This window comes from Lynx rufus, unplaced genomic scaffold (assembly GCF_022079265.1).
Source record: "Lynx rufus isolate CCGP_SWC_20201006 ecotype Redwood Valley unplaced genomic scaffold, mLynRuf1.p SCAF_8, whole genome shotgun sequence".
NCBI lineage: Eukaryota > Metazoa > Chordata > Mammalia > Carnivora > Felidae > Lynx > Lynx rufus.
In genome coordinates this window covers 686,739-711,673 of record NW_025814896.1, presented here as the reverse complement: position 1 = coordinate 711,673, position 24,935 = coordinate 686,739, and the positions used below count along the sequence as shown (strand labels likewise).

Here is a 24,935-nt window from a genome sequence, read left to right as displayed (position 1 = left end):
GGGCGGGGCCTCTGGGGGCGGGGGCTCTGGGGGGCGGGGGCTCTGGGGGCGGGCCACGGGGCGGGGCCTAGGGGACGGGGCCTCGGGGCGGGGCCGCGGGTGCAGGTGGGACGACGGAGGTGGGGGCGCGCGCAAGAGGTCACGCTCAAGTGAACCACACGCCCGCCCTTGACCCGAGCCTTGCCCTCAGAGAAGGAGGCACCGCTGCGCAGCGCCTGGCCGTGACCCGGATTTGCTAGAAAACGGTCTGGTTCTTTACGTGTTGGCCAAATCTCTCAACACAAAACCCTGCGCAGGACAGGCTCACATGCTTGGCCAGGAACGTCTGCAGCCGTTCTGAGTCCGGCTGGGGACAGCCTGGGACCTCGCGCAAGGCGGGCAGGCTCCCTGCGCTCTGGTTTTCCCCTCATAAGGTGGGAGTTGGTGACCGCCAGGGCTCGGTGAGCACCAGAGTGGGTGCTGCACGGACGATGGGGCGATGTATCTTCTGGGCCCCTGGGGGTCGGGAGACCCCCCAACAGCCACCACCGGGAGGGGGAAGCTCTGATGTCTGACCCCCACCTCAGGGATGTGAACTGGCGGAGAGGCCGGGCGAGCCCTGCCTCTGTCTCTGGGCAGGGTGGGGAGACCAAACCCTGAGCGGCCTGGGGCAGGGTGGGGGAAGGGTGGGGGCAGGTGGGTCCGGGCCCAGGCCGCGCATGCTCCCCCCCACCCCCCAACCCCACGCTGGCCTCCCCCAGCTCATCCACGTTAGCGCTCGGAGCCCACACCCCTCTTGTGACAGCCGCAAACCCCCTCCCCAATCCTGCCCTGGAACCACGGCTGGATGTTCACGTGGCTGAGCAGAGCCAACAGACGGGTGTGACCGCTGGCCACTGAGAGGCCGCACAGCCACCTACCCGGGCCAGACCCGCGGCAGACACTCCTCTGTGGAGCCCACCCACTGAAGGGGCCTGGAGCTTCCACTCCACCAGCCGCTTGGCGACCCCGCCGCCACACCCACGACCTGCTCCTCCCATCCCTGGGCGAGTCTGCCTTTCGCACACGGGTCCCCTCAAGTCCTTTATGCCTGCGCCGCTCTCCTCCTGGGAAGCCATGCTTCCTGTCTTTGACCCACCTGGCGCAGGGAGGCCTCTTCGGGTCCTGGAAGGGTCCTGCTTGTGCTGACCGTGCTTGGGGTCAAGCGCTCAGGGCACTGGACACAGATTCCTTCTGGACACTCCCAGTCCCTCCGAGCCCCAGAGCCCCAGGCTCTCGGATCAGCACGTTCATTTGGTGGCCAGAGCAGGCAGGGAAGGTTCCTCCTCATCCTCTGGCCTGGCCCCAGGCCTGGTGCCCAAAGGAAAGAGCCCAGTGGGCTGCCCACCCTCTCCCCGCTACAAAGACCTCCAGGACATCCTACAGGTGAGGAAGCAAGGTTCGGTCCACCTCGTCAAGGTCAGAGCAGGGACATTTTCTAGCAGGAACCTGTGCTGGGCGGTGGGGACCCGGCTCACAAAGAATGCCTGCCCCACCTCCCGGTGACCAGGACGGGTCCTCCTCCTCGTCTGCCCCGCGCAGCGGGCTCTGCAGGGAGCACCCCGCGCCTGGCAACCCCTGCCCAGGCCCTCTCCCGTCCCCTCACCCCACAAACCCCCACACGGCCTGCCGCCCCGGCACCACACACACCCGGCATCAGGCAGCCGGCAGCGAGAGCCACCTGTGTCCGTGTTGTCGTTGGCGGCTCTCAGGGCTCCCTGCCCGCCCTCCGGCCTCCAGGTTCTGGGACCCGCCATTCCCTTTCTCACCTCACCCACCTGACACAGCAGCGTCCAGGCCCCCAGGACGGTCCCTGCCCTGACTCTGCCACTCACGCCCTCCGTCGGCCCTGACCGCAGAGACAGTGCTGGATGGGGCGGGGGGTGTAGAGGTGTGTGAAGGGGGGAGAGGACCCCCAACCCTGGACGGGGCCAGATGATGGCGTTCTAGCCCTGCTGTCAGGCTCACTAGCCGTATGGCCTTGGGTAAGGTGCTAGACCTCTCTGCCTCTGCGTCCCCGTCTCTAAGAGCATTGGGCTTGCAGGGGCCGAGTGAGGGTTCAGACCAGATCTGCCAGGATGAGGAGGGGGCCCCCTGGGTATCCGGGCCGAGGCTGGCAGCCCAGAGTACCACACCGCGGGTTCGGTTCATCTTCCGGAGGACACATAATGGGGGCCTGCAGTGGAGGTGAACCCTCCCCCCGTGATCTCACTACCACCGGGCTCCCCACCCTCGCGGCTCCTAGGACCAAGTGGCGGCACACAGCGCTGGGCAGACTGGTGCATCCATGCCAGGCACGGTCGCTCAGCGATGAAGGGAAATATGCCCAGCGAAGGAGCCAGTCCCCAAAAGCATCTAGCTCTCTTACACAGCATTCTGGAAAGGACACGGCTGCAGAAATGGAGATGACGTTAGTGGTTGCTGGGGAAAGGAGGGCTTGGGGTGGTGGCAGAAGGCCATGTGAGGGTCCCTGCGGGATGGACCAGTCCTGCTCTTGCCGGGTCACCGTCACTGTCCTGGGTGGCCCTTTGTGACAAGATGTTCTGAACGGGACAAGAGTATGTGGACTGTGTTATACTGCATGGGAATCTGCAACTCTCTCAAAACTGAGTTTAATTTTTCACTAGAACTTAAATCGAAATTTGAAAAGAAAAAGAAGAGGCTAATTTTTTAAAGTTAAACAGAAAAAAGGGGGTGGGACCAAGGAGATGGCAGAAGTCCCAGACATGCCCAGAACAGGGTGGGGGCAGGGGCGTCTCTGTCCCCTCTGCGGGGGCCGGGCATCTCCCTCCCCCGCCCCCCTTCCGGTGCCAGCCTCCCCCTCAACCTTCAGACAGCACCCCCCTTTCCAAATAATCCAAATAATCCTCAGACCCCTGAATAACAACACCAACAGCTAGCATTTACTGAAAGCCCAGAACAGAGAGAGGAGGGCAGAAACGCACCCACCGGCCCCCCTCCAGGTCTGACCTCCTGGGGGCGCCATACCCAGGCCTGGGCCTGAGGGTAAACTGATCGACGCCCAGCCAGGGGAACCTCCTCGCAAGAGTGGGGCCAGCCGTAGGGGAGGGGTGCAGTGGAGGGAGGCTCTGGACCCACCTCTGTCGTCCCCGGAGGACAGAGACCCGGGGAGCATCCCTCCCTCCCCCGCCTCCCTCCCTCCCCCGCCTCCCTCCCTCCCGCCTCTCCCAAAGGGGCACAACTAGTGTCTTGGGTATCTGAGACTGATTACTGCCTGAGGGAGGCCCCAGGCTTGCTGAGAGAGCCCAGAGGTCCTGAGTCCAGCTGGGGGCTACAGATGGGGTCACGGAGGGGGCTGAGAACCCCTCTGACAGGCTCCCTGGAACTGTGGAGACCCCGTTCGTCCAGACCCAGGTAGATGAGCAGCGCCAGCACCCCCGCACTGTCAGAGGTGGGAGAGGAAGCCTGCTGTCGCAGGAAAGGCTGCTCTGATCCCTGCGCTGTTCCCTGCGGTGACAGGTGTTCACTCCGAGGTCACTGCTGCTCCCCCCAGGTCCTCCCAGGGCTTCCTGGAGCAGGTCTCAGGCTGGGACACGAGCAGGAGCCCTCTTCCCCACTAGCACTCGCCCCCCTCCCCCCCCCCCGCGCCCCGGCTCTGGCAGCCCCACGTGAGCACTGTGTCCACAGGACTCTGGGACAGGGGCACTCGCAGAGGGACGGCCAGCCTCAGTTACTCCTCTCCGGGAACCCTACTTTAGGCTTGGCTTTTGGAATAGCCACTCGAGGTGGTTCCCAAGTCAGGGCGCAGGGCGCGTTGCCCCAGGTTCCTCGGGGAGGGAACGAAGCCCCCAGATAGTTCCTGGCACCTGAGACCAGGGTGGGGGGCGGGACCGGAGGCTGACACCAGTGGCTCCTGTCTGGGTGTTGCGACCAGAGAGCGCCCCGCCCCCGCCCCCGCCCCCCGGCGACGTCTCCCCGCACCCCTGGGCCCTGGGCTCCCGCTCCACCCTGGAGACGGGCGGGGCGTCACAAAGGCCCGCGGTCCCCATGGCAACCCGCGGGCCTCGGAGGTGCGCGCTGGGCGCACAGTCAGCCGCGTGGTTCTCTCCGCTCCGGGAGGCAGGGCAAGTGGGCGCGCCAAGAGGCTGGGCGCGGGCCGGGGAGGCGGGCAGGCTGCTGGGGGAGGCGACGGGGGAGGTGTCTGGGGCTTCTGGAAGGCCCGGGAGGGTGTAGGTCCGGGCGCCCGGCCCCGGGCGCAGAGCGGCCCCTTCCCCACAACTCACAAGCAGCCCCGCGGCGCTTTTCCGACTGACAGCCTGGGAGGCATCCCTGAACCGGTGGTCAGACCCAGGGGCCAACAGGACTCGGGCTGGGATTGCTAGAGGCACGCTTCACTGCATCCCAGTACCTTTATGGTGGTGCCCAGGGCCTGCTCTCGCCGAAGGTGGCCTCTGGGGAGGGAGGCAGACTTGGGTCCCGACCTCACTGTCACTTAGCGCGTGTGGCCTTGGGCAGGTCACTCAACCTGTGAGCTTTCTTCATAGTTCGTCCAACCCTCGGGACAACCTGAGGTCTCCCACGTGGTGCTGACCCAGCGGCTGTCTCACCGCCCTGGGGGTGGCCGGGACCCGGGACGCCAGCCAGATTGCTGGCACCTTCTCCAAAGAGCCCCAGCTTGCAGGGCCAGTCCTTGTGTCCCGGTCCTGGAAGGACAGCTGCACCGGCCCCTCCACGGCCCCCCAGAGCTGGGAACCCAGGCGGGAGTAGCACAGAAGGAGACTCAGGCTCTGGAGTTGACGGCTGGGGCCAAACTCCGAACTGAGAGCAAACTCCGCAGCGTGTCAGCTCAGGCGCCCCATCTGTGAGATGAGGTCAGGGGGCCTTGCCACTCGGAGGGGTTTCGTGTGCAGTGAGCTCGTGAAAGGTAGAGAGCGTGGACCCGGTGACCGGGAGCCGGCGCGATCATCCCTCCGAGCTGAGGCTGGGGCCACCCTGCCGCCCTCGCTGGCTCCAGCCACCGACCGGCCTTGTCTCCGGGTGAGCCCTGGCACTCCGCTCTGCACCTGCAGCCAGGCATGGAAGGTCTACGGGGCAGTGGTGTCCCCAAGGGGGAGTCTGGTGCAGCACACACAGGGTCACACCGAATCCTCTCGGCTGTCCCGAGGGCGCACCTTCACCCCACTCAGACGAGGAACTGAGACCTTGGCCAGGCCACGCAGCTGGTCAGTGGGCTGGGGTTTCTGCCCCAGAGCTCATTGTATCAGCTCCTCCCTGTGCCATCGCGCTTGACCGTCAGTGGAGTGCTGGCCCCTCGGTGTCCAACTTTATGCACGTCTGCAGCCTGCCGGCCTGGCCCTCCATCGGGCTCTTTGCAGAGGGCCGTGCTCTCCCCGCAAGCTCCCCCCCCCCCACCGGCCCAGGGGAGGACAGAGGGACCCGTAGGGAGGGCAGTGGGCCCGAAGTCACCCCCACACACAAAGCCTGCCCTGAGGGAGCCCCTGGGCGGGTGGCGGAGGCCAACTGACGTTCAGCTCACACCCCGCCCTCCGCCCCTGCTCCCAGACAATGAGCTTCCAGGTGACGGGCCTGGGCCTGAACAAGATGAAGCTGGACGGTCCCCCGTCCTTCCCGGACCAGGAGGAGGCGGAGGAGGCTGACGATCCGCAGCTGCTGGAACCGGAGGCCTGGAGGACCTACATGGAGCGCCGCACCGCCCTGCGCGGCTTCCTGACCTCCGACCTGAGCCCCCGCCTGCTCCGGCGCCACCACGCCCGCACGGAGCTGCTCAAGAAATGCTCCTACTACATCGAGATCCTCCCCAAGCACCTGGCCCTGGGCGACCAGAACCCGCTGCTGCTGCCCACCGCCACGTTCCAGCTCATCGACCCCTGGAAGTTCCAGCGCATGAAGAAGGTGGGCGCGGCCCAGACCAAGATCCAGCTCCTCCTGCTCACGGACCTGCTGGAGCAGCTGGACCGCGGCCGCGCCGAGCTGGGCGCTCTGCTGGGGTCACCCGACCCGCGGCCCTTCCTGGCGGGCTGGGGGCTGGTGGAGCGCAGGCTGGCGGACCTGGCGGCTGTCATGGACAGCTTCCTGGCCATGACGGTACCTGGGCGCCTGCACATGAAGCACCGCCTGGTGTCCGACGTCGGTGCCACCAAGATCCCGCACATCCGGCTCATGCTAAGCACCAAGATGCCCGTCATGTTCGACCGAAAGGAGTCGGTGGCCCACCAGGACTGGGTCAGCCTGCGGTGGTTTGCCACCATCCAGCCGGTGGCGCCGGAGCAGTTTGAGCTCCGCTTCAAGCTGCTGGACCCGCGGACACAGCAGGAGTGCACGCAGTGTGGCATCATCCCCGTGGCCGCCTGCACCTTCGACATCCACAACCTGATGCCCAACCGCTCCTACAAGTTCACCGTCAAGAGAGCCGACAGCTACACGCTGGTGTACGAGCCCTGGCGGGACAGCCTCACGCTGCAGACCAGGCCGGGGCCCCCCAAAGGGCCCACCCCCAGTCGGCCGGGCAAGCCAGGCCCGTCCCTGACCACGCTTTCCGAGAGATGATTTTCTAATATTTATCCACTAGTGAAGAGGAGTATAAACACACACACACACACACACACACACACACCATTAAAGAAGCAAACCTGCTTACGTTTTAGAGGCAGCGGCAGCCGTGTGAGTGCTTCTTCGGACTCCGGCCAGCCTCCCCTCCAGCCCCAGGCCCCTCAGGCTCCAGCCCCCTTTCCCGGGTCGGGCCCGGGCTGGACCTTCCAGGAGAGCTGACCCCTGGAGAAAGGAGCATCGCCCCGGCGACTGGCTACCCCCGCCAGTGAAGGAGAGCTTCTCCGGGGCTTTGCCGCGTGGGCCCAGCCGCTCCCACATCTCTCCTTCCCGCTCCGTCACAACAGCCCGGCTCTGCCCGTCCTTTCCTGTGTCCTTGGCCCGTCTCCAGGGGGTACAGTAATCTCGATGGGGGCAGCCATGCCCCATACTACTGCTCCCAGCTTCACTGGAGTTGGCACCAAGGCCAAGAGGACATTTTATTGTCTTTTATTTTATTGTAAAATATATGTGAAGTTTTATTTATTTTGAGAGCGGGGAGGCAGAGAGAGAGGGAAGGAGAATCCCAAGTAGGCTCCACACTGTCAGCACGGAGCCCAGTGTGGGGCTGGAAATCACGAACCGTGAGGTCGTTGCCTCGATGGGCTGTCCTCGCCCTCCGGTGTGGTCATGACCACCAGTGTGGCCAGCAGCTCGCTCCCTCCCGGTCACCGCTTGGGGCGGGCGAATGCGCCTGGCTCCTGCCGCAGCTTGGCTGGGTCTGGGGCCAGGGTGACCAGCGCCACGAGTCACGGCCGAGGGGGACTGTCGGGACGCTGACATCTCATGAGCTGCCCGCCCGCGTACCGTGGTGGTCACTAGGACAGTGGGCCCTCTGAGAACATGGGGCAGGGTGACCAGGAGGAGGGACTCTCTCCTCCACTGGCAGAGAAGTGCTTTGGACAGAGGCAGGTTTGGACAGAGCAGGCCCCCAACTGGGTCGGAAAGGCCCCAGGACCTGCCCCCCAGCCATAGGCCGTGCTCTCTGAGAGGGGGGGTGGGTCCTCCCAGGCGTCCGCAGTTGCTGACCCACCGCGTGCTGCTGCGGCATGGGTGTGCTGGCCCACATCATCCAGGGGCTCGAGTCAGACTGTCACACACTCTGTGACATCATGTGGCTATGGGGCGGACACTCCTGGACGTTCCTCAGGGTCTGGTCATCCCAAGGCTTCCGGGGGTGGGGGGCTGGAGAGTGTTCCGGGCAGAGCCAGGGTGCTCCTAGCAAATGGCGGGTGGTGAGGCAGGGCACAGGGTAGAGCGGACGGGGCAGGGATCAGAGATCAGGGTTTGTGTGGGGTCACACCGTCCCACCGAGGAGGAGGCGGGCTGGGGTGGGGGGTGCCTCCAGCCCTCACCAAGGAAGGCAGCTACACAGAGGGCGGCCGCACTCGGGTCCCCGCTCTGAGACGACCGCACCGCGCCGGCCTGGGTTTCCCGAGTCTGTGATTGAACGGCCGCACACAGGGCCAGGCGCTTTTTCTCAGCTCGGGCTCTCTGGGTTCGCTGCCTCGAACAAGATCGCCCCAACTCGAAACTGCGACTCTTCTTGGGACGAGGCTGACCCTCCACCAGCCACCAGGCTCGCGAGCGCTGTCTCTGGGCGCAGCTGCCCGTGCCCTCGGGTCGTCAACGCCCCCTCCTCTGTGAAGCCCTCCCCAACTCCAGGCTGAGATGAGAGGTTCTGACTTCCTGCCTCGGGGCCCCTGTCCGTCCTCCTTTCAACTGCTTTTCACCAGCCAGGAAAACTTCTCCGAGCCTGGAGGGCTGCTCTTCCAGGTCGGGCCGCGTGGCCCCTCTGCAGTCCCACAGTGAACACACGGGCTTTAGAGACTCCTCTTCTCTTTGATTCTCTGTGACTTCCAATCCCTGCCGAGACCCATGCTGGCATCTAGGGAGGCCAGGGCCCTGGCGTGCCTTCCTCCGCACAGCCGGTGCTGTGGCTCTGGGGGCTCGGCCACAAGCATGCCGAGTCCTGAGTAGCCCAAGTTGGCCTGGAGGGGGTGGGCGTTGGTCCAGGGTCAGAGCCTGGACCCTGCAGGACTCCAGCAGGACTGGCGGCCGCGGGGACTCTGGACTTGGACTGTGAAGCCAGCCCTGCTTGGGGTCAGAGTTCAGTGGGCAGGCCCTGCCCAAATTCCCCGGACACAGCTTGGGGCTATAGCCCACCCTCACCAAGTCAGCCGCCCCCCGCCCCAGCCTCCTCCGTTCTGGCACAGACGCCACCCCCCCCACCCCACCCCCACCCCCCACCCTCCCGGCAGGCCGAGAGCTGTGACGTGGCGACGCCAGCCTCTCCGAGCTCGCTTGTCCGGCATCTGGCTGTAATGGGCTCCTGACTCTTGACAGACTGGGTAGCCACCCTGTGACCCAAGAGGAGGGGCCACCCCTCCTAGCCCCCCAGTAAAACCTCAAACACCCAGAAGGGAGTACTTTCAGAGTGGTCTTTGTAATAAAATTATTATTCAATCATATAACACAGAGCCAAAGAAAAGATATAAAAATTGGAATGTAGACATTGGATTTGCAGAAAGCGCCGAATGCATAGACACATCCTCCCCCCGCCCCTCCCCCGCCAGCAGAGGGTTCAGTAAGGCCACAGAGAGGGCACACCCCTCCTAGAGTAAGCGGCTTGTTTGCAGCAAACCCTCAGGCCGTGGGGACCGTGGAAGTGGGGCGGGGGGTGCTGGGGTCTGGGGTGGCCTGAGGTGAGGGCTGATATTGAGGCGAGAGGTTTCCAGAAAAAGCAGGATATAAATACACCCTGAGAGGCAGGTGAAGGTCCTCAACCTTGCAAAGACAGACTCGCAGCACAGGTTGTCCTGAAGGCCCTGAACCAGGAGCAGGCTTGAGGTTGTAAAGGGGAGGGAAGCTCAGGGTGAAGGCACAAGGCTGCCCATCCAGGGGGCGCTCAGTCCCAGCCCCCACCCACACACCACAGGGGTGCCGCCCGGTATAGGCGGGGCTGTGCGGGCATCTGGTTCTGCTCTGCCCTTCCTCCTGAGAGGACACAGGGCTGTGGGCCCCAGTCAGGTAGGGCAGTGATGACAGAGAAAAGGCCCTCTCTTCCAGGGAGGCCTCCTTGCCCTAAGTTTGGGCGAAGGACCTTGTTCCAGTCATAAAGACACTGGATTTTGGTTTATTTAAAAATAGAAAATAGGGGCACCTGGCTGACTCGGTAGAACAGGCAACTCTTACTCTCAGGGTCATGAGTTCAAGCCCCACATTAGGCTCAGGGTCATGAGTTCAAGCCCCACATTAGGCATGGAGCTTACTTTAAAGAAAAAGAGAGAGAGAGAAAGAAGGAAAGGAAGGATGGAAGGAAGGAAGGAAGGAAGGAAGGAAGGAAGGGAAAGAAAGAAAGAAAGAAAGAAAGAAAGAAAGAAGAAAAAGAAGAAAGAATAAAGAAAAGAAAGAAAGAAAGGAAGGAAGAAAAAGAAAGAAAGAAAGAAAGAAAGAGAAAGAAAGGAAAGAAAGAAAAAAGAAAGAGAAAGAAAGAAGAAAGGAAAGAAAAGGAAGGAAGGAAGGAAGGAAGGAAGGAAGGAAGGAAGGAAAGAAAGGAAAGAAAGAAGAGGGGCGCCTGGGTGGCGCAGTCGGTTGAGCGTCCGACTTCAGCCAGGTCACGATCTCGCGGTCCGTGAGTTCGAGCCCCGCGTCGGGCTCTGGGCTGATGGCTCGGAGCCTGGAGCCTGTTTCCGGTTCTGTGTCTCCCTCTCTCTCTGCCCCTCCCCCGTTCATGCTCTGTCTCTCTCTGTCCCAAAAATAAATAAACGTTGAAAAAAAAAAATTAAAAAAAAAAGAAAGGAAAGAAAGAAGAAAGAAAGGAAAGAAAGAAAAAAAGAAAGAGAAAGAAAGAAGAAAGAAAGGAAGGAAGGAAGGAAGAAAAGAAAGAAGTGAGAAAGGGAAAAAAGGAAACGCTGAGCTCCACAGCCAGCGCCCAGTGTCTCAGGGATGGTGTTCAAAGACCAAAAAGTAGCCCCAGCAGGATTTCCTTCTGACCCCAAGCCTTCCTAGTAACGCCAGAAGGTCCAGAGGACCTCCCCGAGCCCCTGACCCCTGAGACGTCCCCTGTCACCAGATTTCCAGACGAAAGGCTCAGCAGGGAGAGAGGGATTCTTCCTCCCCAGTGCAGGCGCACAGCACATCGGTATGGTGGGGCCTGGCCTGCTCTCTGCCCTGGGGAGAGGCCAAGACTCCAGAAGGAGATTATTGCTCAGAAGTTGGCCTCAGAAACCCAGTCCGATAGGCGGGGTGGCCACAGTGCCCACCGAAGGCACACGGGATGCTCCTGAGTGGTGCCTGACTAGGGAGCCCTCAGAAGAGGGCACGGTCTTTTCCTCCAAGTCCTGGCAGCTTGAGAGCGGTGGGCAGGTGGAGAGGGCTCTTCAGGGAGACACGGCTGGCCTCTTCCGAACTCGCACCTGGTTGGCGGGCACAAGGCTCTGCTGGGCCTCGCAGAAGTCCAGGAATCTACGCCAGAGAGGGCAACAACGCAGGAGGCGGTGGTCTCCTGCAGGGGTGGGGAGAGGGGAGACGAGTCCATGGTAGACCCCGGTCCCGCCCCAGTCCTCCCCTCCCCCAGCCAAGCAGCCACCCCGCCCCAACCCAGGGAGGAGCCCCGCCCCCCACCTCACCCAAGAAGCCACGCCCCCAGGAGGAGCCCCGCCCCAGCCCTCCCCATCCCCAGCCAAGCAGCCACTCCCGCAGGGAGGAGCCCCCCCCCCCCCCCCCCCCCCGCAGCCCTCTCACCTCGGCCAAGCAGCCACGCCCCCAGGGAGGAGCCCCGCCCCCGCCCTCCCCACCCCCAGCCAAGCAGCCGCACCCCCAGGGGGGAGCCCCGCCCCAGCCCTCCGCCAGCCAAGCTGTCCCACCGATGAGGCAGAGCCCCTCTTGGGCCCGGGTGATGGCCACGTTCACTTGGTTGGGGTCCACAACAAAGCCCAGGAACTTCTTAAGCCAGCTCTTAGTCGGCCGCTGGTCCAGGTCACTTTCCTGGCACGTGCGGACCGTGCTCACCAGCACGTAGCGCCACTCGCTTCCTGCGCAGTTGGGCGGGCATGCTGAGGCCCCTGTCAGCTGCCGCTGACCATGCTGCTTGCATCCTCCCTCGTGACCCGCTGGCCCACGTGCCCCCTGCCCCAGAGCCACCCTCACCCTGGCTCTTGGAGATGGAGCACACAGTCACTCCAGCGACACCCTCCCGCAGGAGGCTCTTGCCGATCTCCGCAGCCTGAGCGTTGTAGGGAGTGAGAACTGCGATGTCCTTGGGGTCCACTGTCCTGCCCAGGGTCATCTGTTTGGCAATGCGGACCTGAGGGACCAAGAGGGTGTTGTCGAAGCTAACCCTGGGCACCGGAGCCTCACCTGTTCCCTCGGTTCCTCTGCCGCCTCCTCCTCCAGGAAGCCCTCCGTGAGCAAGGGGCAGCAGGAAAGGCCTCACCGACACTCACCACCTCTGTTACCTCCTCCAGGTTGGCCTTGGAGTTTTCATTCCCTTCATCTGTGGACACCAGTAGGCTCTGTTCACGGCCCTGCACGTGGCCAAAAATGACAGGGCAGCTCTCCTTGTCGATGTGGCCGAGGACGCTGGGTGGCCGCCTCAGGCCCGGCCAGGTCTTCAGCTTCCCATTGTAGAACTCCATGGACGGGAAGGTACAGATGCCCTCGTGCTGCAAGGCAGGGCATAAGCCAGAGCAGGTCTCCTGTCCACCTGTCCTGGGGCCGAGGGCCGGGGTCTCGGGGGGGGCCTGCTGTGGCCCCAGGACAAGGCCAGGGTGGACACAGGAGGTAGGGGTGTGGGCAGCAGCACCTGTGGCACCCCTGGCCTCGGGTCACACCTTGGGCGGGAGGGGCAGAGGCTGGGACGGGCTTACCATGCGGTACTGTATGTCCAACATGTAGGCCTCCGTGTGGTACCTCTCGAAGAGAGACCGGTCCAGCCCCAGATTTTGCAGCTGCTCGTTCTTGACCACAGGCCGCAGCTGCTTGTGGTCCCCGAGAAGAACCACCTGGAGGGACAGGCAGGTGTGGTCCTGACACCCCCCCAGACCCAGAGGTACCCGGCCCCGTGGCCGCTGCCGCTCGGCCCTGCCTGCGGTGCTGCCCTCTTAGGCGAAAGACCACGCCGGGGACGCCTGCCTGGGGCTCCCGGCTCCCCCCCGCCCACCCCACTCACCTTCTCAGCCTTCGAGAACTTCACCAGCGGGATGAGGGTCTCAGGCTCCGTGGCCATGCCGGCCTCATCGATAAGGATCTGCCGGACGTCGAGCTTCTTGAGGCTGGCCAGGGCCGCGCATGAGCACGTGCACAGGACGACTGTGTGCCGGTCCAGCTCGAACTTCCGCGCCTTCCCCAGGACATTCCTGTACCTGCGTGCGGTCACCGTGTGGCCATCCGGGGACACCGTTTCCCCCTCCCCCCTCCCTCTGCCACCTCCACGGCAGAGGACAGACCCCACGCCCCTAACCGCTTACCAGCTGAGATCCTCCCGGGAAAAGATCTCCCCTTTCTGCAGCCGGGCGTCAAGCGCCCTGATGTCTGGCGCATAGGGGTTGGAAGCCTGCCGGATCCTGTGGTGCAGGGTGATGCTCCTGGGGTGCGGGGGGGACATCCGTGAAGCCCCGCGTTAACCCCCGTCCGAGACAGGACGGTGGGGCCTTTTGCCTCCACCCACAGGCAGACGGTGGAGAGACCGCACCTGAGCGTCTGGTTGGGACTGCCCTCCCGAGGGCTCTTCTTGGGCAGACCCCTGCCGCCCACACCCGGCATCGGGAAGTCCGCAGCCTCCGCCTGCTCACTGTACACTCGAAGGGGCTTCAGCTCCGTTCTCCTGCTCAGGAGCAGTCCTGGGGGCAGCGGGGCATGAGGGACCGTCCCCCGGGGCCAGCACCCCCAGGCAGAGCCCCCACACCACCAGCCCAGCGCACCTGCCAGGACGTCCACCGACTTGTTAGAGGGGCCGCAGTACAAGATGCAGGGGCCCCCCGGCTGCTTCTCCTCCCTGGGGGGGGCACAGGCCCCCACCTGCTGCTCGTTTGACTTGTGAAACCAGAACACGATGTGGAAGCCCACCACCGTCTTCCCTGCGCCTGCGGGCAGAGGGCACCATGAACAGGGTCCCCCGGGCCCGCCCCGGGCGGCCGGAAGCAGCACCTCCACCAGCGTGAGCCCCACCTGGAGGGCCCTGGATCACAGTGAACTGCTTCTTCAGAGCCTCCCTGATGGCCCCATTCTGGCTGGGGTTCAGCGTGTGGCGGCCTCCGGGGAGGTCGAACGTCTGTTTCTCCAGGAGCCTGCCGTAGGTCCCTAAAGAAGGGCCAGGCCTCCCTGAGCAGGGGCCCAGGGCAGGGCTCAGGCACGACGAAGGGACATGGGGGAAGCCGGGGGGACCTACCCCGGCAGAGGGTCTGCTGGCAGTGCGGAGGGATGGGCTGGCCCAGGGCAATGCTGACGACCAGCGGGGACGCGTCCTTCAGCCCACACACGGCTTCTTCCTTGCGGCTGGGGGCAGGTGGCAACGAGGGTGGACGCCAGAACCTCCACGGGACTCCCCCTGGGGAGGGGCCGCAGCCCCAGCAGCTACGCCCTACCAGCCGAGGGAACCCAGAGTGTTCTCCACCCGCCCCACCCACCGGCCCCTCCCCGTGGAGGCCACTCACATGTCAGGAAGCTGCTTGGGCAGCACCTCGACGGTGAATGGGGTGCCAGGCCTCAGCACCTCTTCTGGAACCTTCTCCATGGCCATGTGCTGGACGGAGAAGCGCACCTGCTTGGGGATCTCCTGCCGGTCCGCCTGGCTCTCTCTCGGGTCCCGGTCTTCTGTCAGCCCGTGGGCCACCCACGTGTACGTGTCGGGGTCGATGCTCAGGAAGGGCCCGAGGCTGCTGGGCCTGGAGGACGGGTCGGCCGGGGGAGGCTGGCCGGGTCCGGCACCGGGCCCGGCCGGCAGCCCCTCGAGCCGGACGCACAGGTAGCAGTGCCTGAAGCTGAGGTCGGTACAGTGCTCGCCGAGGAAGGAGGTTTCCAGGCAGAAGGCGCCCCGCAGCCGCCCCTGCGCCGTGCGCTCCCAGGATATGCGCACGTGCTGCAGCGTGACGGAGTCATTCTCCGAGACCGCGCTGGTGGCCGCCTCCAGGGAGCAGAAGGGCCCCCACACGCGGCAGTGCTCGCCCACGTCCGAACACCGGTCCCGCCCCGCCTGGGGCATCTGGCCCGAGAAGCAGTCGCCTGGCCTCTCCACGTGCTCCAGGCAGAGGGTGAGGCCAGGGGCCACAGTCCACAGCTGCAGGGTCGGTGCCAGGAACCCGCGCTGCAGGGTGGCGCTGAGCTGCACCTGCAGCGTGTCCCCCGCGCCCAGCTCCCGGGCCACCTCCACAAAGTGGCCACAGTGGCTCCGCCGCACCCGCCCCAGCTCCCGCCGCTGGGGCTCCGCCGCACCTCGCTCCTGCACCAGGGCGGCCGCCTGGGGCCACCGCTGCTCCTCCACCAGCCGCAGCAGCCGTCGCCACAGGTCGGCGTCCACAGGCCGGGTGTGCGGGTCCAGCAGGGCGCCGGGCGGCGGGGAGCACGGCCTGCCCTCCTGCACCGAGTAGACGCGGCGCCGCCACGAAAGCCGCAGGCCCGGCCGCCTCGCCAGGCAGCAGGGGTGCTCGGCCAGCTGCAGGGCGCGGTAGAAGATAGGGCAGGGGTCGGGCAGGGTCTCGCGGTTGGCCGGGAAGAGCAGCTTGAAGCAGCGGGCGCCCGCCTCCACGTCCACCACGAAGCCCAGCTTGCTGCGCGACTGGGTCTTGAGCTGTACCGCCAGGTGCAGGCTCCGGGCCCGGCGCTGGTAGCTCTGGGCGCGCCCGTGCTGGTAGCTGAACTCGTGGCACAGCCCGCCGATGTCCCGGGCGGAGTAGGCGGAGCCGCCGTGGCCCAGCGCCAGCAGGATCAGCCGCTGCAGCACCACGTCCAGGTACCTGCGGATGGGGGAGGTGGCCCACGTGTAGCAGTCCACCCGCAGCGCGTAGTGGCCGGCCACCGGCCGTCCGCCCTCGCGGGAGCGGCCGAACGCGGAGCGGCCCAGGGCCTTGCGGAGGTCGAGGCCCACGGGCGCCAGAGGCGGGTGCACGTCGTCCGTGGTGACGAGGTCCGCCAGGCGGTCACCGTCGTGGGCGCGGGCTGCGAGCTGGACGTGCCTCCACAGGGAGGCCAGGAGGTAGAGCCGCGGCGGGGGGGGGGCCGCAGCCCCCCAGGTGGTGGCGGAGGTGCAGCGACAGGGGCACCAGCTGCCCGTGCTTCTCGCGCAGCGCCGCGAGCTGGCGGTCGCTGGGCGCGGGCTGCCAGCGCAGCGGCGTGACCGTCCGCGTGCGCTCGCTGCTCACCAGGAGCTCGGCCACCAGGCTGTTGAACTGGATCATGTACTCTTTGACCATGACGTGGGCCGCGCGGAAGCCCAGCGCGCAGTCCTCGGTCGGCTGCTCGTAGTGGGAGTCCGTCTGCAGGCGGTGCCGGCGCAGCACCCGGGACAAGTGGCACGCGGCCGCGACGCAGGCGTCCACGGAGTCCAGCTGGGCCGGCAGCTCCCGGCCCGCACCCGGGTGCCTCTTGATGGCGCGCTCGGCCTCCTCGTACGACAGCTGGCGGTCGGAGCGGATCACGGAGGGCGCGAAGCGCAGGCTTTCGAGCTGGTCGCTGCCCTTCTCGACGGTGAGGAAGAGGGAGATGGCCAAGCGGTCCTGGCCCGGCAGGAGGCTGAGCACATCCTGGCAGAGGCTGTCGGGCAGCATGGGCACCGGCTCCCGGTCGGGGGCGTAGAACGCGGTGCCCCGCCTGCGGGCCTCCACGTCCAGAGCCCCGTCCCTGGGGACAGAGCTGGCCACGTCAGCGATGTGCACGGCCACTTCGTACCTGGGGCCCAGATCTCGGACGCTGAGGGCGTCATCCAGGTAGCGGGCGCCCTGGGGGTCCACGGTGAAGGTCAGGAAGCCGCGGCAGTCCTCCCGGCGGCCGGGTGCCCGGTGCTTCTTCGAGGCCCTGCAGGTGGAGGCCGGCTCTGGCGAGGGCTCCCCCAGGCCGTGCTCCAGGTCCAGGACGCGGAGGCCCTGCTCCCAGGTGCTGGCCTCGGGCAGCACCTCCAGGACGATGCCCAGCGGGTAATAGAAACGCTGCCGCCACAGCACGATGCGCACGCGGAAGAGCCGGCTGCCCCGCGCCTCGGCGGTGAGCCGCTCGTGCCCCACGCGCTGCACGCGGCCCTGCAGGACGCGGTGGATGGGCACCCGCAGGGGGTCTTTCAGCTCGGCCACGAAGATCTTCGTCACGGAGCCGTCGATGGGGGTCATGATGCGGGGGTCCCACTCGTCCATGCGGCACACGAACACCAGCTCCCGGTGCTTCCTCTTCAGCACGCCCACCACGCGGCCCTGCAGCCTCCCCGAGGCGCCTCCGTCTCCGCCCAGGACCTCCACCAGCACCTCGTCCCCGCTGAAGGCCATCCCACAGCGCAAGCGGCCCCTGACCTGGATGGGGCCGGGGTCCACGCCGTCCAGCGGGACGGCCGTCGCCCGCTCAAAGGTCTCCTGCACGAAGGCACAGTGGCGGTACAGCTCGGGCTGCGAGCGGAGAAGCTTCCGCAGCTTGGCCCGCGGCAGGTTCGTGTACCCCCAGGCCTGGTGCGGGGACTCGGACCCGGCCACGGTGTCCAGAAGCCCATCTTCCCGGACGGTCACCATCACGTTCCGGCCTTCGTCCAGGAGCTCCCGCAGGATGGAGTCATCGGCGTTGAGCTCGCTGTCAGGCCAGAAGTCGGACTCGGAGTCCTCAGGGTCCTCGGGGTCCCTGCCTTCCGTGGCCATCAGCCCTGCTCCCGCATCCCCGGGGGCCACGTCGCCCCTCGCTGAGCTCTCTGCTGATGTCGTGCCCTCCACCTCCGCGTCCCCCGCTGCCGGGCGCCCCCCGGCCGCAGACCCCGACGCTGTATCCCCAGCCTCTGCCGCCTGTGTGGCCGTGTCTCCCGCCGCCGTGGTCCCGGGCAGGAAGGTACCGCCTTGGGCCACCGCCCCCGGCTCCACCTTTCCCATGGCTGTGCGCGCTGTAGCTGGGCCCTCGGCTGCCCCCTCCTGGGGGACGGTGCCCTGCGCCACACCTGCCAGCACTGGCTCTGCTCCGAGGGCCCAGTGCCGCCTGCGGACCACGGCCTGCTCGATGTGCCCCAGCGACAGGCCCTCGGGGCAGACGCTGTGATGCTTCACACACTCACAGATGAAGCTCTTCCACAACTTGCTGCAGGCCCCGAAGGAGCAGAGGGCCACGGCGTCACCCACAGCCACCAGCTGGGACTGGGCGCGGGTCATGACGGTGTTGAGCACGCGGGCGTCCGTGAAGAAGCCCAGGGCAGGGGCCTCGGGGCTCCGCAGGCTGTGCGGGCTGTGCACGGTGCTCAGCACCACCACCCGGAACTCGCGCCCTGCGGGGGGGTGCCGTCAGGCCGGGCCGGGCTCGAGGGGGGCCCCCGCCCTGCCCGCCCCGCCCCCAGCACCCAGCACCCAGCACCCACCTGGCAGGACCTCGAAGCTGCCCACGGACACCTGGCCCAAGTCCCTCTTCCTCAGCTCCTGCCTTAGCGCGCTCACCTGGAGACACACGGCCGGAGCAGCAGGCCCGGGTGAGCGCTCTGTGTGCAGTGAGGGTCCCCGGCAAGGGTGGGACACTGGCCCCCGCACCCTGGTGCCCTCGAGCCGCCCGGCCCTGGCACCAATCACATGGTGTCTGGAGGATAAGTCCACGGCCACCCTCGCAGAGGCTGAGAAGGCCCACCGGGGCGGGGGCACGCGGGTCCCCGAGACCACACAGGGACCCCCCCCTCCTCTGAGCTGCTCTGACGGGAGTGGGGAAGGGGGGCTGTCCCGGAGGCCGGGGCTTACCTGGGCGCCGTGGGACACCACACAGATGTGCCTCTGCTCCCGGCGGCCCCAGCAGTGGGGCCAGGAGGCATAGATCTCCTGCACCTTGGCGACGACCTGGGCAATCTCGGCTGTGTTGAGCCAGGACGTCCTTGACGCGTCACGCTCAGGGTTGCCCGCCACGTGGCAGAACGCGAGCGGGTAGTGCTGGGGGTGGCGAGGAACCTTGCCACTGGCGTGGATAGGGCTGCCCTTGGCCACGTAGAAGTGACGCGAGACGAAGCTGAGGATGGCCTCGGTGCTGCGGTAGTTCTGGTGGAAGATGATGCGGCTGCGCCGGGCCACCTCGTGCGCCTCCTGCTGGTAGTGCTGGAAGAGGCGGTACAGCAGCGTGTGCCCGGCCGCCTGGCCCGGGGCCACGCTGAAGAGCTTGGGCGCGACCTGCATGTGGTCGCCGGCCAGCACCACGCGGGTGCGGGCCGTGGCGTAGCGCAGCGGGGTGAGGGCCTCGCACTCCAGCATCTGGGCGGCCTCGTCGATGAGGATGTGCGAGAAGAAGCCGGCAGGCACCCTGAGCTCGCGGGCCTGGGAGGTGGTGGTGATGACGATGCGGTGCCTCTCCAGCTCCGCCCGCGTCGGGAGGCGGAAGGCCCGGCCGTCCTCCGTCAGGCAGCAGTACCGCAGCGTGGCCGCGTCCGTCTGGCTGGGCGGGCGGTCCGTGTACATCACCCGCAGCGGGGTGGCCTCAGGGTGGCCGCTGCTGACGTGGCCATGGAAATGCTCCTCGATGTAGATGTCGGCCGCACTGAGGGGAGAAGGGCCCACGGGGCCTCAGCCGCCGTCCGCTAAGACGCCTACAGTGAGCCCAGCCCAGCCCGGATGCCAGGAATTCAAGAGAGGCAGACAGACCTGTGTCCTGCCCCCACGGAGCGTAAACGTCAGTGGAGGGGACAGACAGAGAGACAGGGAAGGTCAGAGCCGCGCGAGGGGAGACGGCAACGGCACAGAGGGTCTAGGTGGTCGGGGAGGGCTTCCTGGGGGGGGGGGTGAAAGAGCTGGCCGTGCAGGGAGGCAGAGAAGGGAACAGCCGGGCCACTGGCCGAGGCAGCCCAGGGGCCCAGTTGGCTGTCAGTGGGTGGGCAGTAAGGTTGGGCGTGGCTGCAAGGGGCCCTGAGGCCAGCGCGTCCTGGGGACGCGTCACAGCCCTGGGGCATCTCAGAGACCCAGGGACCCCCAGGCCCACCCCGGGAGGAGTGGTGGGGGGAAGGGCTCTGCCCAAGCAGCAGGAAGTGTGGGGAGCTAAGAAAACCATACTGACCGCGGGAGACCATCACAGCTGAGACAAGAGTCTGTGTTTCTCTGAAAGACCACAGCAGAGCCCCCCTCTCCCCGGGGAAGTGCCAGAGGGGCCATGCCGGCCCCCCTACCCGCTGCTCTCTCTGGCTCGGGGCCTCTGTGGAGGCACCCGCTCCTCCCCCAAACAGCGGACCCTGACCCCTGGGGCACCCTGTGCTGGGCCTGAAGCACAAACGTCCCCTGTCCCTTTCGGCCCAGGACCAGTCAGCTATCAGGGAGAGTCCCAGGGATCAGAGTGACCCTGACGCGGCGCAAGGGCTGCACCGTGCTCCCCCCCGCCCCCAGCACGCGCCAAGCAGCCAGAGGAGGAAGTTCCGCCAGGCAATCCCGGCAGGTCTCCTCTGGAACCAGCTGCCCAGACCTCCAGGGAACCTGAGAACCCGGGCTCCCCTTCTCCTGCAGCGACGCCCCCACGGCGGTGCCCTCGCCCCAGCCCAGGAAGCAGGTGGCGGGCAGGTCCCAGGGGTGGCTCCGGGCTCACCTGTTGGTGTGCGTGCAGATGAGCACCTTGGTGTGCGGCTGCCGGATGACCTCCAGGGAGGCCGCGGCCAGCGTGTAGGTCTTGCCGGTGCCGAAAGGGCCGTAGAGCAGCAGCGGGGCGACGGGCCGCTCGCCGCTGGGGCTGCTGCCCGCAATGAACGCCACCGCCGACTTCTGCTTCTGGTTGCCGCGCAGCACGGGCAGGGCGGGCAGCGGGCGCGGCAGCTCACAGGCCGGCAGGTGGGGCACCACCAGGCGCTCCTCGGGCAGCGCGTCCACCGCCTGGTGCCAGAAGCGGAAGGTCAGCGGGTCGACCTGGAACTGCACCTCCAGGACGGGGCTGCTGTCGGGCCGCAGACCCAGGGCCGCGCAGCAGCGGGCCGGCAGCAGCAGCCACAGCGCCCTCTCCGAGCCGGCCTGGGCCTCCAGCCGCGCTTCGAACACCGTGTCGTCGGGGGCGGGCGCGGGGGCCACCAGGGCGGTGCGGACCGCCCGGCTCAGCAGAAAGCCCCGGTCTGTGTCCGGCGTCAGAGGGAAGGGCGTGGGCACCTCGGCGTAGAGGGCCCCCGGCGGCGGGAAGACCATGCCCCGGGCCGGCGTCTCCAGCACTGTCCTCAGGGGCACCGGGCCCCGGAAGTTCAGCCTGGAGGGCAGGACAGGGGTCAGCCGGCCGGGGCCGCGGCTCTGCGGCCGACGCCCCGGCGCCACCGCCCGCCCGCCGGCCCGCACTCACTCGGCCACCAGCTCTTGCCGAACGGCTTCCTCCTCGTAGAGAAACTGGTGCATCCTCTGCCGGTAGTTGGCGCAGGAGATGGGACCCGGGGCCAGGCCGCCGGGGCTGAAGTCGAGGGCCAGGTCAGGCACCTTGTACTTGGCCAGCAGGGCCACCTGCTCGGCGGTCCGCTCCACGCCAGGCACCACGTGGCGGCTGCCGCCGTGCCAGCGCTGCAGCTCCTCGGGGCGGCCGCGGGCCGGCTCCCCCCGGAGCCCCGGGCCCTGCGCCGGGCCCAGCTGCAGCACCAGCTTCCGCAGCAGCGCCGGCCTGCGGCCAAAGTCGAAGACCACCCACTGCTCGAAGGAGCCGAAGGAGGTGCTCTGCACGCGCACCTCCACCTGGAACCTGGCCGGCGAGGTCGCCGGCACGCGGAAGCGCTCGCCCCGTGCGTAGAGCCGGCCCGGCGGGAGGCAGGGCGCCACCAGCGAGAAGTCTGCTCCCAGCTCCTGCTTGAGCAGCGCCACGTGCAGCAGGGGCTCCTGGGGGAGGGACTCGATGGCAAGGTGGCCCCTGGACCCCACCCAGCGGTCAGAGACCAGAGTCCACCCTGCGGTGCTCCCAGAGGGGTGCTCGGCCCGTCCGAACCTCGGGGTTCCCCTCTGCAAGCGGGTCACCGAGCTGGCCCAGGCGGCACCCCCCCCCCCCACGGACGCCGAGCAAGGTAATGGTGCAGCACAGGATGCTCAGGCGCAGGTGGGAACCGGCCTGGTCCTCGTTCTCTGTGCCGGACACCCCACCAAAAACCCTCACGGGGCTCGGCCCAAGCGGCTGAGGCTCGTGTCCAGATCACAGACACGGGCGAGATCTCCGAGGCGGCAGCTCAGACCCCAAACCCCGGCCCCTCACCTCAGAGCAGACGTCGAACATCCAGCCATGCCGCGTTTTCTTCTCGTGGGCCCGATGCACCAAGGGCTGGCTGCAGGTGATGGACACGCCGTCCACGGTCCCGGCCAGCTGCACGGAGAAGCCCGGCTGTGGGCAGGTCGTTCTGGCCCCAGCGAGCCCCACCCGCTCACGAGGCCCCACCTACCACGAGGACCTCACTGCTGCTGTGCTGGTACTCGGCTAGCAGCCGCGCCTGGTAAGGCACCAGCCCCTCCTGCCACGCGGCCTGCTCCCGCAGCTCCACGTTCCGTGCCCGCCGGATCCACTCCTGCAGCTCCTGGTCTGAATGCGCCTTGGTGCAGATGTCCCCGTACTCACAGAGGCCGGATCTGGGAAAGGGGAGGTCAGCAAGCAGAGGGCGGGGGGGGGGGGGGTGAGCCCTGGCCGCCAGATCCCGGCCTGGAGGTGGGGGAGGGGCACCTGGGGGGCAGGGCTGGGGGAGGAACGGGGACCTCCTCCATCCCGTGCCCACGAGAAGAGGCCCGAATGGGCCCGCCTTCGCCACGCCTCAGAGGCCGGGGTGGGGGTCAGCCGGGAGGGAACACAGAGGGGACAGGAACCCCCTGGTTTCGGTCGAAGGCGGGTTCATCCCCTACCGCACGGTCCTTACTTCGGGCAGAGCTCAAACTCGGAGAGCCCGGCAGGCGGGCTGCGGTGTTTCCAGGGCACGGCCGGGTCCGAGGCCACCATCCACGCGTGCTCCAGGGATGAGCAGTGGTTCTCAAAGGCCTCCTGGGAGCAGCAGGTGACCAGGCAGGCGCGGCAGTACAGCTTGGCTCCGGGGGGCTGGTGGTGGGGAGCCGCGTGCTCCTCCCCGCCGGGGCCGGGGGTCGAGAGCAGGTCCCGCCTCTGGAGCCCGTCCAGCTGCTCTGCCTCCCACACGGCCATCTCCACGGCGCTGTGTGCGTACTGGCAGCGGGCCGCCCCGTGCCGGCAGGGCCGCCCGCGCCCCACGAACCTGCAGTAGGCCAGGGGCTGGCCGTACTGGGGCTGCGGCCGCACCTCCACCACCTGCTGCCTGCGGCGGCCCTCGGCGCTCGCGTGGGTCAGGAGCGACGGGCAGGCTCCGTGCTGGGGGCACCGCCCCTGGGGGTCCACGGGGCAGAGGCGTGGCGGGCAGCCTTGGAAGCAGTGGGCACAGAGCAGCTGGAAGCGGCCGCCGTACTCGGCACGGATGGCGTCGGCCGGGCTGCGCGGGTCGCCCTGGGCCCCGCTGCCCTGCACCTCGCACTTGAGCCACAGACGCCGGACGTCGTGCTCGCGCTCGAAGGTCCAGACCAGCGCCTCCTCCGGGCTCCGGGCAAACGTGCACTGGTGGCGGTGGCGCCGGCAGCCCAGCCCCGGGCTGTAGTAGCGGCACACTTCGTAGCGGGCAGGCCGCGGGAAGCTGGGCCGGCGGTCCACCTTGCGCCAGACGTGCTTCTTGGTGGCTCGCTTGAAGCGGGCCAGCAGGATCTCGTGGCGACAGCTGTGCTCTACCCGGCGCAGGAGGTAGGTGCTCTCGTTGAGCCGCTGAGTGCACTGGGAGCAGCCCAGACACAGGTCCAGTTGGGCGCACAGCCTGGCCAGGGACAGCTCCTTGGCGGCCGCCGAGCTGCTGGGTGGTGGGCCAGACCCCGGGGACGCCATCTCTGGCCTGGCTCTGTGGAGTGGCGTCCGAGGCTCACGGGTTCAGCCGGCGGTCTGGGGCTGTTTCGCTCATGAGGAGGAGTCTGGAATGGGAGCAGCAGGGAGCAAGGTCGGGTCCCGAGGCCAGGAGGTCCACATGGGCCCAGGTGGGGGCTCAGACACACTCTGCCTCTCCGTCAGGCAGGGGCAGAGGAAACAGAAGCAGGGAGAACCCCGTCCCCCAGATGGGAGGAGAGGGTTGGTAGGTCCAAGGAGCTGGGCCCCATTGACCTTGACCCAACCAAGACCCCTCCCCTTCTGAAAGGTCTCTGGGCCCTGCTCAAAAGGAGCCAGCTGGCCGGCGCGTGGGAGGGAGGTTGCCCCGGCGACAGGAGCCCTGCAGGCTGGCAGAGGCTCTGGAGGCCCCTGGAGGCTTGGGGCTCCCCGGCAGCCTCCCGCTAGGGCCCTTGTATTGAAACGCTCGCTCCTGGAGCACTGACTCATCCGAACACAGCACCTCCCTGTTCTGTGAGATGGTGCACCCTGCACCTGCCTACAAGGGGAGACTGGGCTCCTCCCCGTGGGGGCAGGGGCGGAGGCAGGCAGAACCTTTCAGAGGCCGGCCCTGCCAGACAGGACAGGACAGGACGGCACATTTTCCTCCCAGAGGAGACAGGGATGCCCAGGATCTAGAACTTTCACAGGAAACTTTGAGGACAACACAAAGACGTTTTAAAAGGAAACGATTGCAGCCCCGGCCTTGAGCGGGAGAACCCACCCCACTCCAAAGTGAGTCTTGAGTCCACCTCCAGAGGGACCAGGGTGAGAACCCAGAACCAGGTGGATATTCAGAAATAGGAGGACCTAAAGGGGTCCGGAGATCACGGCCCCTCCCCAGGCGGCCAGTGTCGCGGCTTCTCGGGGCTGGGGGCTCAGAGGTAGCTTCTGGGTCCCCCCACCACCTCACCACCCCAGCACCCCCTCGGGCGGGGTGCGGCCTCCCCTCCTCTCCCTCTCGCACGGGGATCCCACAAAAGCAGGAGCCTGGAGGGCACTGGGCAGTCGCCACCTGGCGGGGGAAACCCCAGGCCCGGCCCCCAGCCCCCCCCCCTCACCTTCCCGGCCCCCCGCTCACCCTCCGCGATCCTGTCTTCCCCGCAGCCCGGTGCACCGTCCCGCCCCGCCAAGCGATCACTTTCGATTCTGCCCCCAGGGTGACTCAAAGCGCTGACGCCCCATCGCGGAAATTACCTCACCGCCCCCCACCCCGCCCCCGGCACCGCCCTCAAGTGACAGCTCGTCTCCCCGCCCCCGGTGAGGCCCCGGAGCGGCTGCGACCCCCGCCTCGCCTCCCGGTGGCCGGAGCG

At 67.0% G+C, this 24,935-nt stretch overlaps 2 protein-coding genes across 2 annotated transcripts; one reads left to right on the top strand and one right to left on the bottom strand.

The window, feature by feature from the left end:
- The first annotated feature begins 4,026 nt into the window (after positions 1-4,026).
- Positions 4,027-6,546, top strand: FNDC11 (fibronectin type III domain containing 11). The gene is made up of 2 exons (XM_047068532.1): positions 4,027-4,128; positions 5,542-6,546. The coding sequence occupies exons 1-2, from the start codon at positions 4,027-4,029 to the stop codon at positions 6,544-6,546; spliced, it is 1,107 nt and encodes a 368-aa protein (XP_046924488.1).
- Positions 6,547-10,422: 3,876 nt separating this feature from the next.
- Positions 10,423-24,765, bottom strand: HELZ2 (helicase with zinc finger 2). Its single transcript, XM_047068375.1, is given in 21 exon segments — positions 10,423-11,092; positions 11,454-11,621; positions 11,737-11,893; positions 12,033-12,251; positions 12,456-12,590; positions 12,758-12,950; positions 13,056-13,172; positions 13,280-13,427; positions 13,509-13,670; positions 13,756-13,887; positions 13,976-14,082; positions 14,241-15,812; positions 15,814-18,028; positions 18,119-18,194; positions 18,486-19,269; positions 20,302-20,943; positions 21,034-21,554; positions 21,922-22,029; positions 22,106-22,289; positions 22,571-23,672; positions 24,704-24,765. Coding segments are annotated over 20 exon segments (8,784 nt in total). The 5' UTR covers positions 23,590-23,672; positions 24,704-24,765; the 3' UTR covers positions 10,423-10,967.
- Positions 24,766-24,935: the final 170 nt, after the last annotated feature.

What these genes read in the sequence shown, in the direction of transcription:
- FNDC11 (XM_047068532.1), top strand. Translation starts at nt 4,027, where the DNA reads ATGGCAACCCGCGGGCCTCGGAGGTGCGCGCTGGGCGCACAGTCAGCC. An exon ending in TGGGCGCGCCAAGAGGCTGG is followed by an intron (nt 4,129 to 5,541) that starts GCGCGGGCCGGG and finishes CCCTGCTCCCAG; the next exon opens with ACAATGAGCTTCCAGGTGAC.